Source organism: Copadichromis virginalis, linkage group LG3 (genome assembly GCF_057382275.1).
Source record: "Copadichromis virginalis isolate Kocher_CV1m ecotype Utaka linkage group LG3, C_Virginalis_male_GT1.1, whole genome shotgun sequence".
In the NCBI taxonomy this organism is placed as follows: domain Eukaryota; kingdom Metazoa; phylum Chordata; class Actinopteri; order Cichliformes; family Cichlidae; genus Copadichromis; species Copadichromis virginalis.
In genome coordinates, this window is record NC_140620.1 from 53,092,561 (window position 1) to 53,111,448 (window position 18,888).

Sequence of the window (18,888 nt, forward strand, 5' to 3'; positions counted from 1 at the left end):
ACCCTGTCTGACATGAATAAATGTATGATTAATCCTAGTGTGTGGTGACTTTTACAGAAAGCTAAGCATGATGATTACAGGTGGACCACCACTGACCGCTTTCATGAGCTCAGAAACACAGACCTGGATTTTGAGTTTATTAAAATATATAAATAACAACAAAATCAGCTGAATGAAATGGTTTGAACAGTGTGTGATGGATAAAATCTACAGGGGACAAAATAAAAAATTAAGCTTGTTAAACACTTTACATTCAGACATTCTCATAGATGCTAATCTAACGTGTCTGTTTTATTAAACTGGACACAGTCAGACCAGCCATCCCCTCTCCATCACGCTCAGCTTCCTTTGCTAACATACTAAAGGAGGTACTAACAACTTTTTTACCCTCCAGCTTCTTTACATCAGACATGTTGGCCAAGGTGATTGGCAAGAAGAAACTCATCTGTTATGATGATGCCTCAGTTGCTAATGCTAATGCAACACAAAGCACAGATCATGGATCGAAAAACACTGGAAACAGAGCCATTCCCAGCTTGCCTAGCATGCTGGTGTCCCATCAGTTTACCTTGAATGACAAGTGGTTTTTGCACAATGAACATGCACAAACCACAAGAAAAAAGCTGCTGACCTCAGTCATTACAGTCAATTTTGAATGTATCACTATGAATATAGCGGAGATTTCATCAACAAATCTGACTATGGACAAATGATGGTAGAAATGTAAAAGATTGACAGGAGAGGAGCTGTATGACAGCGCTGCCTGAGATGAAAGGTGAAAGGTGAAAGACTGATTTTCTTTGGTACTTTTAATTTATGCCCATTTTTAGAGAAAAACATTTATGTTCAAACAATTTCATGTTCTGTTTTTTCATAAGATATAAAAACATAACAACCATAATAGTTTAATTATATTTTACCTAAAGTTGGAGAGAACATTCTATAAATGCTGTGATTTATTGAACAAAACCTTTTTAACTGCCATCTATAATAACCAATATCAGTTCAACATAGTGATGTTCGATTCGTGAACGAATCGTTCAATACTCGAGAATCACTTTACTGACTCGTGAATCATGATTCACAAGCCCAACTGACTCACTGACTCATCCCTGTTTCGGTTAGCAAACTAATTCGCTTAGTAGAAATATATCTAGCTTATAATTAAAATTGTGGGGGGGGGGGGGAGACACACAACAGCCAGTTTCTTAACAAAAGCATTTCTGCTCTGAACTGGAAGAAAAAACCCTGAGTAGAAGCTCACATCAAGAAAATAGCTCCTCGGTTCACAGTAGCATCGCTCTGCTAACATGCTAACAGCACATTTGAGCTACTCACCGTTGTCACTACCCGATCCGTACCGGAAACCCAATCGGTACCCCGCATGCGCAAATCTTATGTCACTTCCTCTCTTTGCCAACATTGCGACATTTAATATATTTGAATGATACGGTTAGCGCCCAGTTAGCTCCTAGCATTTCTCAACAGCTCTGCCTCCTTTTCGACTGCCCGGGACATTTAAACAATGGACACCTCCGTATACAAACAAATTCATGCTTTTCTCCTCAACAGAGAGCGTCCCCCGATTGAACAACAGCGCCGTAAAATAAGAAGAATGTGTCACGTGAAGATTCATCAGCCGGATTAAGTGTTTACTGACAATTGACAGTGATAGCAGACATCATCATCACTATTCCAGTCAATCCTCTCCAAACAGACAAGCATAAACACACTCGACTATCACTAAATCAAATTTAACACACGTTTGTAATGACGCCAATTCAGTTTAAAATAGGGTTCATTCGCTCGGTCAGCAGGTGGCAGTATCCTCGTACACTGGGGAGTAAACTGCCATTAAACGAACAGAAGAAGAAGAAAACATCTGCACATGCGCGGTATGGATCGGGTAGACCCGATTTGTACGGTCCGACTTTGCACATGCGCAGTAAGGATCGGGGAGTCCCGATCCTTAAGTATCTTTTTATTTTTCGTTTTTTGTCTACATTGTACTGAAATGCTTCATTATTGCAAACATTTTAAGATATACTTATTATTCTTAATGTCTTAACAGATACTCTAACCCATAACTATCGTAAAATGCTACGACCGGAAGTAGACACCTTTCGTGCATGCGGGGTACCGATCGGGTTTCCGGTACGGATCGGGTAGTGACAACCCCCTCCCTTCCTGTGTTGAATCGTAAGCATAAGCAAATCACTCAGGACTCGCTCACCCCCTCCCTCCTGTGCTGAATCATAGAGCGAACGAACAAATCACTCACTCACTCACCCCCTCCCTCCTGGCTCACAGCGTCTTCTTCTTCTTGGTTGGCAACCAATGTTAAGGCGCATTACCGCCCCCTGGCTCACAGCTCAGTGGACATTTAGATGAGAAAATATATATTTAACACATTTAAGGAAAATACTAATAAAATAAAAATAAACAAAATAAATGTTTATTAAGCAATTTTGATAGGAAATTGCTTAATTTTAGAAATGTTTTTGCTCTTTTTTGCTCTATAAAATAGTTGGGGTTTTTTTTAAGAATCATTCATCTTAGCAGTGGGATTTACATGAAAAGAGAAACAAATTAAGTTTGAGTGAAAATGTAAATTTTTTGCACTCTCTGTAAATCCCACTGCTAAGATGAATGATTTTCAGTGAATCAAATGACTCAAAAAACCCGATTCACTTTGGTGAGTGACTCATTAAAACTCGATTCAGTAAAAAGAATCAAATTTACCATCACTAGTTCAACATTAGTTAGAGAAAACAAACTGTTTGCTTATAGTTATCTAGTCTGTGCATTTAAAACAGCTGTGGGAAATCTGTGTTTGGGATTTGCAAATACTTCCCACATCATTATTACTATTATTATCATTGTTGTTGTTGTTCACAATTAAGTGTAGTCCATTAATAATAGCTATAGCCAATACCTACAAACAGAATGGCATTTGGCTGGGAAGTAAACTCCAGATGTTGGCTTCCATTAACATTCTCACCACAACTGAAAGACTGTAGCTATGCTGTCATCTCAGATATAAAGATGAAGGCTTGGGTAGCTCTCTGAGGGACCAGAGTGAGATGAGGATGGGGAAGAAGAAGAGCACATAAATGTAAAGCACACAGAATAGAAGCTGACTGACTCACAGAAAGTGGTCCAAAAAAATATTGGACTATAGTAATAATGTCAGTATTGAATAAGAAGAACAGACTAACATCCAAATATCCACGAATTGCTGCAGTGCAACAATCCCACCAATAACCAGTGACTGCACGAAGATCAGTAAAGCACACTGAAATGAAACTGACAGACTCATTGAAGGTGGGATAGAAAGTGACTGGGCTGGGATTTGCAACAGTCCCAGTATATGTTATTGGCGTCTGCCATTTTACTTCTTTTTCACCGACTAAAAGACCATTCATACTTCAAAGCGACTGGCTCAGTTGTGTGCTGTGTCTCTATTCAGATTTTCAAAATTTTGTACTGTCTATTGGCTTAATGGCAGATTTGACACACTCTGTTCTCTCTTGTATGTTGATAGTTGTGAGTTCAAATGCAGCATAAAACATCTTTCACCATGCCGTCTTTCTTTTTGTGTGTTATGTTGTGTATTACATATCAACACAGTTTTTAGAAATCTTTTTTTCTCTCCTTATAATCTAAAGCACAAACTGTCATTTCCCCATGTACACAATTATTTCATGCTGCAGAGGGACAGCTTTACTACAACAAGGTAAATGACCCTGAACAGTGAAGGCGACTACACTTTGAATACAAATCAAAGGTGGCATCAAGAGAGGTTGAAGTCAAACAGAGTTGTAAGGAGAAAAAGTAATAGAATGAATTCCTCTGTGATTTAGTTGAAAAGGAATTATGCTAAAATGAATGTTCATGTGAGAATGTGCTAAAGAAGTAGTGATGAAAAAAGGGATGAAACGATTTTCAAGTTTAAACTTTGTTTTAAAACATGTATGTGGGGAAATAGAGAGAGAATGATAGGGTTTGGCTGGACAGCAGAAGATTTCATGTAAACAACATGATTGTCTGTCTAGATAAGGGGGAGAGGTGTGTGGGCTCTTGACAGAGCATACATTAAAGCACCCATAGACATTCTTGAACGGTTCCCTGCGCCTTCTGTAAGATGAGCAGTTGGAAATTCCAGCAGAGATGCCAGTGGGATCATTCGCTGCCCAGATGTTGGATTTCCAAATTGGACTTTGGCTCTGCTCATCATCATCATTGGTGTTTTGGATTGTATTTCTGAGAAGAATTTGTACTTTCATTGCTTACATGGTGGATTGCAGCTTCCCAAGCTTCTCGCAGCCTTTCCCAACTATGTGAAGATTTGGGATCCCACTGTATTCCTGAAGGGCTGAATATCCACAAAGTCCTGCTTTCCTGTTAGATTATTTTGTTTAACATTGAACGATGTGCTCTCTAGTGCTCTCTCCTCCAAGCTTGCTCCAAGTAAAAGTAAAAATGTGAATCTTATGAATCCTACACCAGCCCTTTAAAAATAACAGTCCCATGGCCATACAAATCCAGGCCTCTAAAATCAGCCCAGAAATTCCAAGGACCACAACTGAGAGGGGAGTTCCTGCTAACGGTGTGGCTTATCAGATGAAACAGGGAAGACACACCTGGACTTCTAGGCAGTGAGAACTGGGCGAGTCCTCTCACCCACACCAGTTCCATCTGAACTCTGCATTGCCTTGGCTAGTACTCATAGGGTCAGAGGATGGGATGTTTTAAACAGAGAGCCGACACAGGCATGTTGCATTGGGGTGCTGGTTCTGCAGATCTACACTACACTGTAAAAAAAAAAAAAAATCCTAGAAAAACAGTAATATTCCGGCAGCTGGGGCGCCAAAATAATACCAGAAAATAACAGAAAATAACTTTCTCATAAAAATATGATTATTTTCAGAAATGAGAATACAGTTTGTTGCCCTAATTTTACATGGGATTTTGCCTTTTTCAAGTGCTTTTAAACATTAAATTAGGAACATTTTAATCTGATTAAACAATGAAATTACCTATAAACAAAGTCAATGAATGTGGCAATATGAATAATAATACTTAAATGTACAGAAATATACAGTTAACAGTTGGTTTAAATAATAATGGATTGCATGCCCTGGGACAGACTGACAGAGGCGAGGCTGCCATATCGCACCATCGGCCCCTCTGGCCATCACTAGTAGGCGGTAGGTGAAGTGTCTTGACCAAGGACGCAACGACCAAGAGTGTCCGAGCCGGGGCTCGAACCAGCAACCTTCTGATTACAAGATGAACTGCCAACTCTTGAGCCACGATCGCCCTAAATAACAATAATAATAATAATTATTATTTGATGTAACAAAAGTTACAATCATGTAATCATCAGTTAGAATCATGTTATATATTTTTCCATAGCATTTCATTTGAATTTAACACTTCAATCTTTGAAATAACGGACAAATATTTGTGAAATTATGATACATTCGTGAATGTATTTTAACAATCTAAATATGCATATGTACAGACAAATACATTTAAAAAACAAGAAAATTGTTTTTTGATTTTATGTTAATTTACATTTGAAATGTAAAATCACAGTTTCTTTATGTAATTTTAATGATATTCTAAAAAAAACAGTACAAAACTGTAAAATACACAGTAAAATACTTTTATATTTTTATATTATATATATTTTTTTACAGTGTAGTAAATAGCACAAAGAAAAAACCACAGGATCATACAGTGACATTTCCCAAATGGCACTTCTTCAGTTCCTCATTCTAATTTCTTTCTTTGACTCATCTCCTAACATCTAGCAGTACTATACTCACTGTTTTAGAGTAATGTCAATTAATATAATATTTGACAAATGCATCAAAGATCGGAAAAAAACATTGATAAAATTGGTCATCATGAATAACTGTGGATAAATATGATTTATATTGCTGGAACCAGTATGGATTTATTTTTAACCCTGTTAAAAATAAGCTGGTTTTAAGATACACAAAATATTGCAGGTTAAAGCGTGAAATATTTTGCATTTTTCAAGGAAATGAATAACTGAAAAAAAATTCTAAATCTCTTAAATGCATTTAAAAATAACCTTCAGTTTACTTATGAATAGAATAAAGAAACTGTACACTTCCTTGATATGTAGGTTACATGTAAGAGTGGCTAATTGATCACTTTCGTATATAGTAAAGATGGTGATAGAAATACATTATTTTTAGCCACTAGTGCAAATCCAAAGTCACTTCAGACATGCTTATCTGAAAGTTTCCTTATGCTCTTATTTGATCCAAGGTGTTTTTTGTTTAATATGCATTTTTTCCCCAATGAACCTCCTCTCTTGATTTGAACTAGTTACAAAAAAATGTCAATAACAACATGTAAGAACATGCACACAGAAAAGGGTAAAGATTATAAGTTCAGGCAGTGGCGAAGGAAATTGGTACTGCCAGCAGTGTCCTTCACCACTGAGCTATTTGTTGTACAAACAACACTTACACTAAGTTGAAGTTGCTACATTTTCCTGTACTAGACTAGATATTAAAAAATAATATTTAGATCAGTGAGATCCGTGAAGTGCAATCCGAGTAAGACTGAGTGGTCAGTTAAATTTCAATAACTTGAAGTTCAGTGGAAAGTTCAAGAGCCACTTTGTTCTCCATGTGAATCTCTCATCACGTTTTGACACTATGCTGTGAATGTGAAGCTGCTTCCTTGCATACAGTGTGACTTTAAATCAGCCAATCAAATACAGTCTTGCCCCTGAAGACACTATGAACAGAAAGATTCTTTCCATTCAAGTCACGGATTTGAACATGATGATATCTCCACCATCTGTTTTCTATTTGATGCTGTTGTTCTTTGGGGAAATGAGTGAGTTGTGTTTTTTCCTCAGTAACTTTTATCTTTTAGAGATTAAGGTCACTCAGTGACATGAGTTCTACTTTTTTTAAATCAGTTTTCTTTGTTTTGTTTCTTTCCTTCTATCATTTCAGCTCCGAAGAGTCATCAACTCTCGTCTGTTCGTCAAGACAGAGTTTTTATATCCACTAATGTCGGGGAGAGTGTAACTTTGCAGTGTTTCTATGAAGGTGAAGTGGTAGCAAGGTTTTACTGGTATAAGCAAACACTGGGAGAGAAGCCAAGACTCATTTCTAGCTTCTATTCGTATGATAAAAATGGCACTTTCTATGATGAATGTGAGAACAATCCACGCTTCACACTGTCTACTGAAAAAGCTCAAAACCATTTGATGATAAAAAATCTTCAAGTTTCGGACTCAGCTACCTATTTCTGCGCGAGTAGCTTTTCGGTAAGTTTTGAATTTGCAGAAGGAATCACTGTGAGTGTTAAAGGTTCAGGTTTGAACAGCCGGCCTTTAATTCAGCAGTCTGCATCTGAGACCATCCAACCAGGAGGCTCTGTGACTCTGAACTGTACAGTACACACTGGGACCTGTGATGAAGAACACAGTGTTTACTGGTTCAAAGACTCTGAAGAGTCTCATTCAGGACTCATTTACAGCCATGGAGGCAGGAATGATGAGTGTGAGAGGAAACCAAAGACACACACAAACACCTGTGTGTACAGCCTGCCAATGAAGAACCTGGATGTTTCTCATGCTGGGATCTACTACTGTGCTGTTGCCTCGTGTGGATACATGCTTTTTGGAAACGGGACCGAGCTGGATTTTGGGTGTGAGTAGAAGCTTAGCACACATTTCTTTTACTGATGAATAGTTCTGTTTACAATTAAAATGTTATTACAAATTGGAAAAGCTGCTAACATAATATCTTATTGTCATATTTGTTACTGCAGCTCAGGAGACTTTTCTTCTCTCTGTGTATTTCTTAATTGCTGCCTTGGCATTCACCACAATCCTGATCTTTATACTGGCTTTCTTAATTTATGGTATAAGCAGACAGCAGTGTACAGGTAAATGTTGCTGTTCATATATTGTTTATATAAAATTACCATCCAGTATGGTTGAAATATGATTTGTGTGTCTGTGTGTTTGTTTCAGGGTCTAATGCAAGATTTTCAGCTTCCTCTATAACAAACACAGAGGTAGAATAATACAATTCTAAATCATTTTGTTATTATGACAATTATCTGTCATTTTTCAAATTTTATAACATGTGCCATATTGTGATTTGTGGATTTATTTCATTATAAGAATTGTGAACCTGAAGAAACCCTTCATTATGCTGCTTTGAGGGTAAAAAAGACCAGCAGATCTACAAGAAAAAGAGAGAATCCAGAGGATAAATGTCTGTATTCTAGTATCAAATAATAAAACTTTACATGTTTACTTCTGTGTAATAGGGCTTAAGCGTAGCAGTATCATGTGTACTTTTGTCTCAAATATGACTCGTTTAAAAGTACATTGGTTGCTGTATTTCTCTTCTTTTTCTCATTTATTGCTAATATAAATTACAACTGAAAAGTTGATTATAACATCGCATATTTGCTGAATGTCCGAACATTAAATGCTTGTTTTCTTTTTTTATTCACAGAGTCTATATTTCCTAATTGGCTGATAAATTATTGACATACTAAAACGGTATCATTTTAATATGAAATTTGTTATGTCAATATCCAGTATTTGCTACATACACAAATATATGTAACAAATACTCTTGGGCAAGATACTAATGCCAAATTGCTCCCCAATGCATTCACTGAAGTATGAATGTGTGTGAATGTTAAATAGAAAGCATTTACATTGTGTAAATGTGTGAATAAGGCAAGTTGTGTAAAGTGCTTTGAGTGTTCAGTTAGAGTTGTATCAAGTTGTACAGAATATCATTACAGTTAATGTCAAAGACAAACAGTTTCTATTAAAGTGTCGATCTGAGCAACCAACATTAAGTTGTTGATTTCCACAAGTTTATACTTATTTATAATAATAATGATAATATTTGTATGAGTATAATAATATTTGACAAAAAAGTACTTAAGTATTTGGAGGTCTTGTTAGTTTTATCACTGATTTTGATCATTCTATTATAGATCGTAAAATTAAAATTAGAATAGAATAAATAAACGGTATACCAACACCACACCTAACACATCTGAAGATGTTATTTTTGCAGAAGAACATTATGAAAAGTTCAAAATTGATTTTGAATAATTTGTGGAATTTGTTTCACAATAAATGTTCTGTTTTTATACCATCTTTATTTTATTTGCAACTATCTGAATGGCTTTATTTTAAAACTGACCTTTCAGCTGGTTTTAAAATGTTAAATGATTATTATAAAACGACCACAGTCAGGGTTTATCATCTCATCCACATCTGCCACATCTATTAACCTGGCAGCTTCTCCTCTGCAATGCACACTGTTCTGCCTCAGTCGACAGCTTCACCTCCTCGGCTCTTCTGCTCAGGCCTGAAACTGTCAAATTTTGATCATTCTGCTCTAGATTACCAAGTCCGGCATTGTAATTAATATGTGATGGGAACACTACCACAAAGGTAACGGTTGACGCAAAAATATAAATGCTGCTCAGTCTGTGGCTTTTAGTCAGACTCTTGGAAACCCCGGGCGAGCATGTACTAAAAAAGTACCTGGTACACAGCAAATCCAGTATACACAAATTAACACTGTCAGATTTGATTTCAACACTATTAAAGTGTCTATATGGGTCCACACCAAAGAGTGTGAATTTAACTCTTTTTGGAGAGTTGGCATCTTAACTCAGATTTAGTGTTAAATACCAAATCTGTCTGGAGTTGATAATTTAACACTTATTAATGCTAGCTAGGTGTTAAGAGTTTAGATATCAAGTCTCACAGAGTATTTTATTTTAACTACATAAGAGTTTTCTTCTAATTAATTCTAAAAGGTTTAAATTTTACTCTTCTGAACTTTCAGAAATTCCTTGGGAAATACACATTTATTAAAAAGAGCCAATGTTTTTCTGAAAAACATTTATTTTGAACTGTGAACCGCAATTTTCAATCATTTTCTAAAACATGGAACAGTGTACACGCTCTCATTGGAATATTGTTTATCAAAGGGTCTGACATAGGTGTGCTGGACAATGCAAATGACAGCATGTTCATTACTCTTTTCTTCAATACAATATGCATGTCCTCCATTCATCACTTTGTGGAACTTTAACGTACTTCTGCTCGCCCCCATATTCCATCTTCGTAAGCATATCCTGTGTGGAGATGCAGTCAAAATTAGTTGTGCAGTAATTAATTGCAGCACAGTTTAAAAAAAAGGTTAAAAAAAACCTGTTTGCTCAGTTTTTGTGGGACGTTTTCAGGCTTGCGCCATAGTTCTATGCCAACATAGTTTATCTCAACATATCTCAACATAGTTTTAGGTGTATTGGACTGAATATTCATATATAAGCATTTTTTTAACTCTATCGTATTTGCCCCCAAACAATACATTTCAGCTAGCTTAAACAGGCTATTATGCTATCACCGAGCAACGTGGCTGTACCTTTCACACAGCTTTGTCTCACAGCCTGCCCACCATCACCACAAATATGGGGTGATGGTGTCCTGACGCAGCAAGGCACAGAAACTTTAAGGTGTGAGGATAACCTAGGGGAAAACGTGTGGTGTGTTTGTGTTATTTTAATGCTCTTATCATTACAGGAAGAAGCCTGCTGCAGAAGGCAAAGTATGAGTTAGGCACGGGAAGAAAGACCAATAGGGAGGCCGAGTTTAAACCACGGCAGCGCCACAACGTTTTTAAACTAATCCCAGGTGGTCAAAATAACCAACTATTTTATGTAAGTCAAAGAATAGAAGATAGAGTTGAGTTTGAAATTAGTAATGACAGGACCACTTTAATGTTAGTGCCACACAGTGTCACATCTGAAACAAAGCAAACCAGATGAGCGTCGTAGTTTTCTTTCTCTAAATGGAAACTGAAGCAAATCTTCAAAGAAAGCACAACCCATTTTACGTCCACAACGTTGCACAACCAAGGATGTCTGTGGTTTTTCATTTTTCAAGCGCTAAACATGACAGCGATGAGCATGTTTCCTTTACGGGACATTACACATAATCTGTGGTTGGCCGGTCACATGAAATTTCCTCTTTGAAGAGCAGAAAAATTATTTTACCATAATGACACATTTAATATTTGTAGTTTATCTGATACGTGTGTGCGTAGGAATAATAGGTGAGTTCTAATTTTGCTGTTTTGAGATGTCATTTCTCAATTAGGTTTCAGATGTCCACTGCACTAAATATATATGCAATGAAAGAAATGTGTGTGCGTTGTCTTGTATCTTGTTTCAGCTCAGCCAGCTGAACCGCACTCATCTCTTCATCAAGAGACTGATTTTGTTTCTGCTGATGTTGGTGATGAAGTAACTCTGCACTGTTCTTACGAAGGTGAAGCTGCAAGACTTTACTGGTACAAACAAACTCTGGGACAAAAACCAAGGCTCATCTCTACCTACTACAGATATGAGGGAAATGGCATATTTTATAATGAATTCAAAAGTAATCCACGCTTTACGTTAGTTACTGGCATCAGTAAAAATCACTTGAAAATAACAGATCTGCGTGTCTCAGATTCAGCTACTTACTACTGCGCAACAAGCTTTACTTTTATTTTAGAGTTTACCAAAGAAACATATCTCAATGTAAAAGGTTCCAGTTTGGACATCCAGACTTTTGTCCTACAATCACTATCTGAGACCATCCAGCCAGGAGGCTCTGTGACTCTGAACTGTACAGTCCGCACTGGGACCTGTGATGAAGACCACAAGGTTTACTGGTTCAAAGACTCTGAAGAATCTCATCCAGGGCTCATATACACCCATGGAGGCAGGAATGATGAGTGCAAGAAGAAATCTGAGGCACAAGCACACACCTGTGTGTACAGCCTGCCAATGAAGAACTTGAATGTCTCTCATGTTGGGTCCTACTACTGTGCTGTTGCTTTATGTGGACGCTTACTGTTTGGCAATGGGACCAAGCTGAATGTTGAGGGTAAGTAATTTTGGGAAAGGTTCTATTATCTGAACAAGCTACTCACTATCATGTCAAAGTGTGTAAAGGCAGGCCAGTCCACCATGTAAATACATATTAACTGCTTATCTTAATGACCTTTTGCTTTTTAAAGCATTTCCCACTTTGCCTCTCCAAAGCATGAAATGGACATTCATGCAGAAGTTGTAGTAACTTGCACTAAGCTGCACTAACAGCGGAAAATAAAAATATTTTCTTTCCAGCCAACATAAAAATAATCATGGGAAAACCTTTAAACATATTGTTCAGACATTTACAAGTAAATACGTATTAGGTGCCTAGCTTAATGACCCTTTGCTTTATAACTTAACTGATTAAGACACAAATAAGGCTAGACAACGCTGTTATAATGCTGACATAAGGAGGGAGACAGCCTTTCTAACAGTACAGACAAATACGCTTATTATCCAGCACGCTTTAAAATGGTAAATTTAAATGGTCGCATGTTATTAGGTAGAATTGTTTAACTATAAATACATTTAAAAATGTCCATGCAGTATTGTTAATCTCTGTCCGCTACTTGCAGCAGACATTGACCCATAATAAAAAAATAGTGTCATCAGTATTACCAGACATGGTCGACATCTGTTTGTCTATGGCACAGTTTGCGTTGTATGAGGTGGGTGTATGAGTGGTTGCCTGGCTGCTTCAGTCTACATGTAACACACTAACCCCAAACTGCTCTCTGATGCATCAATGAGTGAGTGTGTTACAGAAATTCAAAAACACTTAAACAGAAAAAAACGTGCTTGTCTGTATGAGGCATGTTGTATAGAGTGCTCCTGGAGAGTACAAAAGTGCTCTATAAGAATCAGTCTATTTAGTGGGTGATCGTGGCTCAAGAGTTGGGAGTTCGCCTTGTAATCGTAAGGTTGCCGGTTTAAGCCCCGGCTTGGACAGTCTCGGTCTTTGCATCCTTGGGCAAGATACTTCACCCGTTGCCTACTGGTGGTGGTTAGAGGGCCTGGTGGCGCCAGTGTCCGGCAGCCCCGCCTCTGTCAGTGCGCCCCAGGGTGGCTGTGGCTACAATGTAGCTTGCCATCACCAGTGTGTGAATGTGTGGATGACTGAATGTGTAAAGTGCTTTGGGGTTCTTAGGGACTAGTAAAGCGCTATACAAATACAGGCCATTTAGCATTTTACCAACCAAGCCAGTTTTGCTGACAAGACAACATCTGTGTTTTAACTTTATTTGTTGGGTTACTATCTCAGTAGATGAAGGGGACACTCTTCTCTTGTTGTATTTCTGGAGGGGGGTTTCAGCTTTCACCAGCGTCCTGAGTGTTTTACTGGCTTCCTTAATGTGCATGACAAGAAAGAAAAACAGGAGCACATACACAGGCAAGTGGTTTAGTATTCCTTAAGTTTGTTTTTTATCCTCCGGTGAATTTGACATTATATTGACACAGTTTTCTGTTTTCCAGATTATCCAGCAAAAAACTCCCCCTTTTTCAAAGCAAATGTAAGTGCATTTTCTTTTGAAAGAAAAAGCACAGTTTTACGTTCCATCCATGTTTGTTAGTTTTTTTTAATAAATGTGAAAGTGACTCAGCTGTTGTACTGTTTTTCATCCCCAGGGTGACCAAGGAGGAGGCTACCTCTATTTCAAACCTTTGAGGGACATGAAGATGAACAGATCAGAAATGCAGATGGACAACACCTGGAGTAAATGTGTCTATTCTAGTGTAAAGCAGTAAAGTGGACAGGCTTTTGGTCTCTGTGTATAAACACAGGACCTTGTGAGGTTCTCTTTGAAGCATGACTTCCCTTATAAAAGACATTTATAAGTTACTATTTCATTCATTTCCTCACACCACAATTTAACATGGACAATAATGACATTTGTATTTCAGACTATTAAAAGTGTCTGTTATGTATATAAAAGAATTATGTGCATTTGTATTTTAATATCATGATAATAATGATCACTTTTTTTTTGCATCGTGAATTTTAGTCCTTCCCCCCTCTCAACCAAAATAATAAAAATATTTTGAATATTCTGACGTTTGTGTGTTGAGATCAGACGTGAGTATGAGTGGAGCGTGAATACAGTGGTTTGAAGTGCCCGCCCCCTTCCCTTCCACCGCACTGTAAAAGACTCATTGCCCTCAAACGCTTTGTTTGTTGCTAAGCGTGGCCCAACCAGTTATTAGGTTTTACGGGGTGAACACTTTTTCACACAGGGCCATGTAGGGTTTTTCTTCCTAATAGTAAACACCTTCATTTGGAAAGTCCCTTGTTTGTTTATACAGCGGGGAAAATAAGTATTTGACACATCAGCATTTTTATCAGTAAGGGGATTTCCAAATGGACTATTGACACAACATTTCCACCAGATGTTGCCATCAAGCCAAATATTGAAGTCATACAATCAAATCAGAACATATAAGTATACAAGTTAAACCATAATAAATAAAGTGAAATGACACAGGGAATAAGTATTGAACACACTTTATTCAATACTTTGTAGAAAAGCCTTTGTTGGTGATTACAGCTTCTAGACGCCTCTTGTATGGATAGACCAGTCGTCTGCATTGCTCAGGAGTGATTCTGGCCCATTCTTCCACACAAACGGTCTTTAAATCTTGAAGGTTCCTTGGGCCTCTTTTATGAACTTTAATCTTCAGTTCTCTCCATAGATTTTCTATGGGATTTAGGTCAGGTGATCTCCTGGCTTTCTATGTCATTTTGCCCCTTGTTATCTCCATGTATTCAATACTTATTCCCTGTGTCATTTCACTTTATTTATTGTGGTTTAACTTGTATACTTATATGTTCTGATTTGTTTGTATGACGTCAATATTTGGCTTGATGGCAACATCTGGTGGAAATGTTGTGTCAATGGTCCACTTGGAAATCCCCTTACTGATAAAAATGCTGATGTGTCAAATACTTATTTTCCCCGCTGTATGTGTTATCTTTGTCTAATATTTAAATGTGTTTGATGGTCTAAAACGTTAAGTGTGACAAACATACAAAAAAACAGGAAATCAGGAAGGGGACAAATGCTTGATCACACCACTGAATGCGTGTAGCCACAAACTACAGCTGTAGTAGTAATTAGCTCAGGAAGAATATTCAAAATATGCCTGGATTTGCTTTGTTTTTATGGATGACTGGCCTATTGACATCGCAGCAAGTCCAGAATATGGGCAGTCCTCTCTCCCTCTATGCATCTCTGCTGGAATTCTGAGATCCAATGATCTAAACTGTTAATGTTACAGGACCGCTGGGAACAAACCGAAAACACCTCCATACATCCCAGTTTAGACTTTGTCAAGTGCCCACTCGCCCCATCTCTCTCTCTCTCTCTAATATCTACTCAATCAACCAGGTCAATAGATCCTCAGCCACACGTTATCATTCTCTCTCTTTTATCAAAGATAATTCAGTTACATTTGAACATTCAATCATATCTGAATAAGCTTCACTTTCCATTCTTCACATTCACTTTTAATCCGAATACTTTTTCTCTTGCAAACTGTTTCTCCGTCACAATTTACTCAATACAATCCCCCTTTTTACTAAGTCATGCACTTTAACTGTGAGACATTCAGAGATCAGAGTGTCCTGTGTGCACTCTCATTTAGTTTCTGTCTCTCTCTCTCTCTCTCTCACACACACACACACACACACACATTCGCACACTCATATCTCTCAAGACATTTTCTACATAGGTTTTCAGCGCAGCCTGGATTAAACCTGTCTTTAAAGTCATTTTTTTCACAATATTAAAATTGTCAACCTAAACATAATTAACGTTAACTGATTATTTTTTAATTAGTATTGAGCACATTTAACTGTCAGCACAATGACAATGAACTGACAATTGAGTGTTTGACGTTTACAACATTTAACATTGTTTTTGTTGTTCAAAAGTATATTGACTGGTTAGTGACACTGTCCTTATCTTCTCAGTCCAACGAACAAAAGGTTGATTATGGCTCATGTCTACACACAAAACTCTAAACATTAGAACAGACATTTCCACAATTTAAACTGCATTTCTCTGCATATTGATCACTTACATTTTTTATTTGTCCTTGATTACAAATGAAGATGATGACCAAACTATAGGAAAAAGCTCTGTTTTCCCACTTTTTATTAACACATTTTTAACACATAAGGCTGAATGTCAAGTCCTTTTACCCCCTCAGCTTTGATGGCAGGGGGCGGCCAGGCCTCAGTCTCTCGCTACGCCACGTTACGCGACAGAGCCAATCATGTTCTGCAGTGTGATGGTGATGAACCAATCAGACCTGTCAGATGTGGCAAAATGTAGGACAAGCTGGCGTTTTTAAATCTGAGAAGTATACTGCTGCTTCATTAGGTGTGGACTGCTGTACTGAAGAAGGAGACAAGATGAAGATGTTCTTTGTGAACGTTTTCCTGATCTGCTCTTTATGTAAGTAAAAGAAATTGACTTGTGTAAACTTTTGATCTTCATTTGTGTGAAACTGAGTCTGTCTGAATTATTTCAGGTGCAGCACAGTTAAGTGATGTCTCTCAGCCTGAATCTTTGAAAACAGTGAAGATTGGCGACTCAGCTACTATTAAATGCTTCGTAAAGAGCGCATCAAAGAAAACCGTGTGGTACAAGGTGACTACAGGGAGGAAACTACAGCTGGTGGTAAAAGCTGATTCTTACTATAATGTGAGAGAGTTCAGTGATGAATTTGTTAACCGTTCTTCAGTTAAATTTGACATGACTAACAATCATCTGACCATAAATAAAACATCATGGGAAGATGTTGGAACATACTTCTGTGGAGTCTTACACATAAGTGAGGTTCAGTTTGGGTCAGGAACATTTCTGATGTTGACAGGTATGTTTGGACATGTTTGCATTTCACATAATTTCAACTGAATGTGAACACAGTGCTAACAATCACAGTCCAAATGGTTTGTTTTCCAAGGTGCAAAGACAATCAGCGACTCTGTCGTCCAGCAGCCAGAATCAAAGTCAGTGAGGTCCGGAGACTCTGTGACTCTCAGCTGTTCTGTTCACTCTGCTCAATGCACAGCAGAACTCACTAGTTTCATGTGGCTGAAAAACTCGGATGGTTCTGCTCCAGAGATGATTTATTGCTCTGACAATAAGAACAACATCTCCCAGAGAACTGACAGAGGACGAACTACCTGCGTGTACAACTTTGTCGTCAGGAGCCGGAATGACGCTGGGGTCTACTACTGTGCTGTCAATGCATGTGGACAAATACTGCTTGGAAATGGGACCAAGATTGGTATAAGTAATTTTGGAGTATAATTTACTTAAGATTTTTTTGCAGTAGAAAATCTTGTGTTTAAAACTCATAATTTCCCAAATACACATATGATGATTATCTTTTTATAACCTCTTTCTTGCTTTTTCAATTCATACATTAGAAATTGGTTTGAAATGAAATTCTAATGTCTCCTGTCTGTATTGCCAGACGACATCAATGATCACGAGAGTTTTTGTGTCCGTGAGAGAACCCTGTCATGCATCATCATCATCATCATCATGGGTGTTTATCTGGTTTTTGCTGTGTTCATGATCAGTAAGAGAAACCGCTACCACTGTACAGTAACCGATGCTGTTGATCTCTATACTGTGTGTTCCACTGAGCATAACACCAATCACTTTGCCTGCTTTTCAGAGTTTAGCTCAGGACTTTCACCTCTGTCCAAGGTATGTGCTGTTTAGTTGAATATTTATATAATCATTACACCATCCTAAGTGGCTCATAATTTTGATTTCATTCACATTATTGTACTTTTTCTCAGGTTAGAGGTGAAGAAAACCTCGAAATCAAGAGATCAAATGAACAGAGAGATGGTATCTGGAGTGAATGTGTGTACTCCAGGGTGAAGCTACACTGAACTGAAGCCGTTACGACTTTGATGCCACATGTCTAGACATGAACTTATTACTGCAGCTTTGAAATGTTTAGGCTGTTCTCTCGCTCTTCCTAACATTATTCTGCTCAATTGGTTTAAAGCCTGCTCTTTTTTTTTCAGTTTTTTTTGTTCTAAGTCTAAAGTTTCTTGTTAACTGATTTTACTTATATTTTAGCATCTTTTCTGTAAGACAGAGGCATGTGAGAGGAAAGCTTGACACGCTGATGACATTTTTCACTTGCTTTCTCTCTCTCTCTTTTCATCATTTCTATATGATAGTTCTTTTTTATCATTAACACATATCATGCCTTTAAAAAAATGCATTTTCAGCTTTTCATGCAGCATATCTCACTGTTTTACTGTAAGCAGTAAGTTTATAAATTGTGTGTTATTAAACTGTTAGGTTGCATCTGTGACCTTGTGAAGTCTTCTCTTTCAGTTCAATTTTATTCCATTTATACAGCGCCAAATCACAACAATGCCTCAAGGTGCTTTGTATTGTAAGTTAGACCCTATATATTATAATCCATACTCAGTAATACTCTTTGCTGTTGTTTCGTGCTGAGTTTTCTTCATTTCAGTGGCTGATGTAAAGGGGCTCTTCATCACAGAGATGATCCAGAAATGATCCATTAGTGTCACTGTTATAATAAACTGTTGATTCAGACACTTCTGAGAGTTACTTGGTTTGAGATCTCTCAGCCTCGTGTTGTTGGTTCACAGCAATAGTCCCATTTGTCACAATAGCAATCACACTCACTCCACTGTTAGATAAAATTCAATTATTCAATGAAATCCTGGAGGATGTGACTTTTGCTTTTTCATTTCTAGTTAAAGAACGTTGCCTCAGGTACTGCATGGAAATAAAGGGGGAAAATTGAATTTGGTCAACAGAATAAATATCCCTTTAAAAACAATATTTAAAAGCAGATTTTATAATCAGATAAGGTAAGGAACTGTCTAAAGCTAAAACAATAATGATAATTTCA

The 18,888-nt window shown here is 37.5% G+C and overlaps 3 protein-coding genes across 3 annotated transcripts; all 3 read left to right on the plus strand.

The window, feature by feature from the left end:
- The first annotated feature begins 6,822 nt into the window (after positions 1-6,822).
- On the plus strand, positions 6,823-9,078 carry LOC146715253 (uncharacterized). The gene is made up of 5 exons (XM_085451668.1): positions 6,823-6,885; positions 7,008-7,709; positions 7,831-7,947; positions 8,036-8,079; positions 8,189-9,078. Exons 1-5 carry the CDS (start codon positions 6,828-6,830, stop codon positions 8,303-8,305), a joined length of 1,038 nt encoding a protein of 345 aa, XP_085307794.1. The 5' UTR covers positions 6,823-6,827; the 3' UTR covers positions 8,306-9,078.
- A 1,974-nt stretch (positions 9,079-11,052) lies between these two features.
- Positions 11,053-14,016, plus strand: LOC146715254 (uncharacterized). Its single transcript, XM_085451671.1, has 5 exons — positions 11,053-11,162; positions 11,282-11,980; positions 13,232-13,360; positions 13,444-13,481; positions 13,597-14,016. Exons 1-5 carry the CDS (start codon positions 11,108-11,110, stop codon positions 13,714-13,716), a joined length of 1,041 nt encoding a protein of 346 aa, XP_085307797.1. The 5' UTR covers positions 11,053-11,107; the 3' UTR covers positions 13,717-14,016.
- Positions 14,017-16,291: 2,275 nt separating this feature from the next.
- LOC146715255 (uncharacterized) lies at positions 16,292-18,486 on the plus strand. Its single transcript, XM_085451674.1, has 6 exons — positions 16,292-16,424; positions 16,501-16,845; positions 16,936-17,262; positions 17,452-17,559; positions 17,659-17,690; positions 17,786-18,486. Exons 1-6 carry the CDS (start codon positions 16,382-16,384, stop codon positions 17,879-17,881), a joined length of 951 nt encoding a protein of 316 aa, XP_085307800.1. The 5' UTR covers positions 16,292-16,381; the 3' UTR covers positions 17,882-18,486.
- The last annotated feature ends 402 nt before the right edge of the window (positions 18,487-18,888 follow it).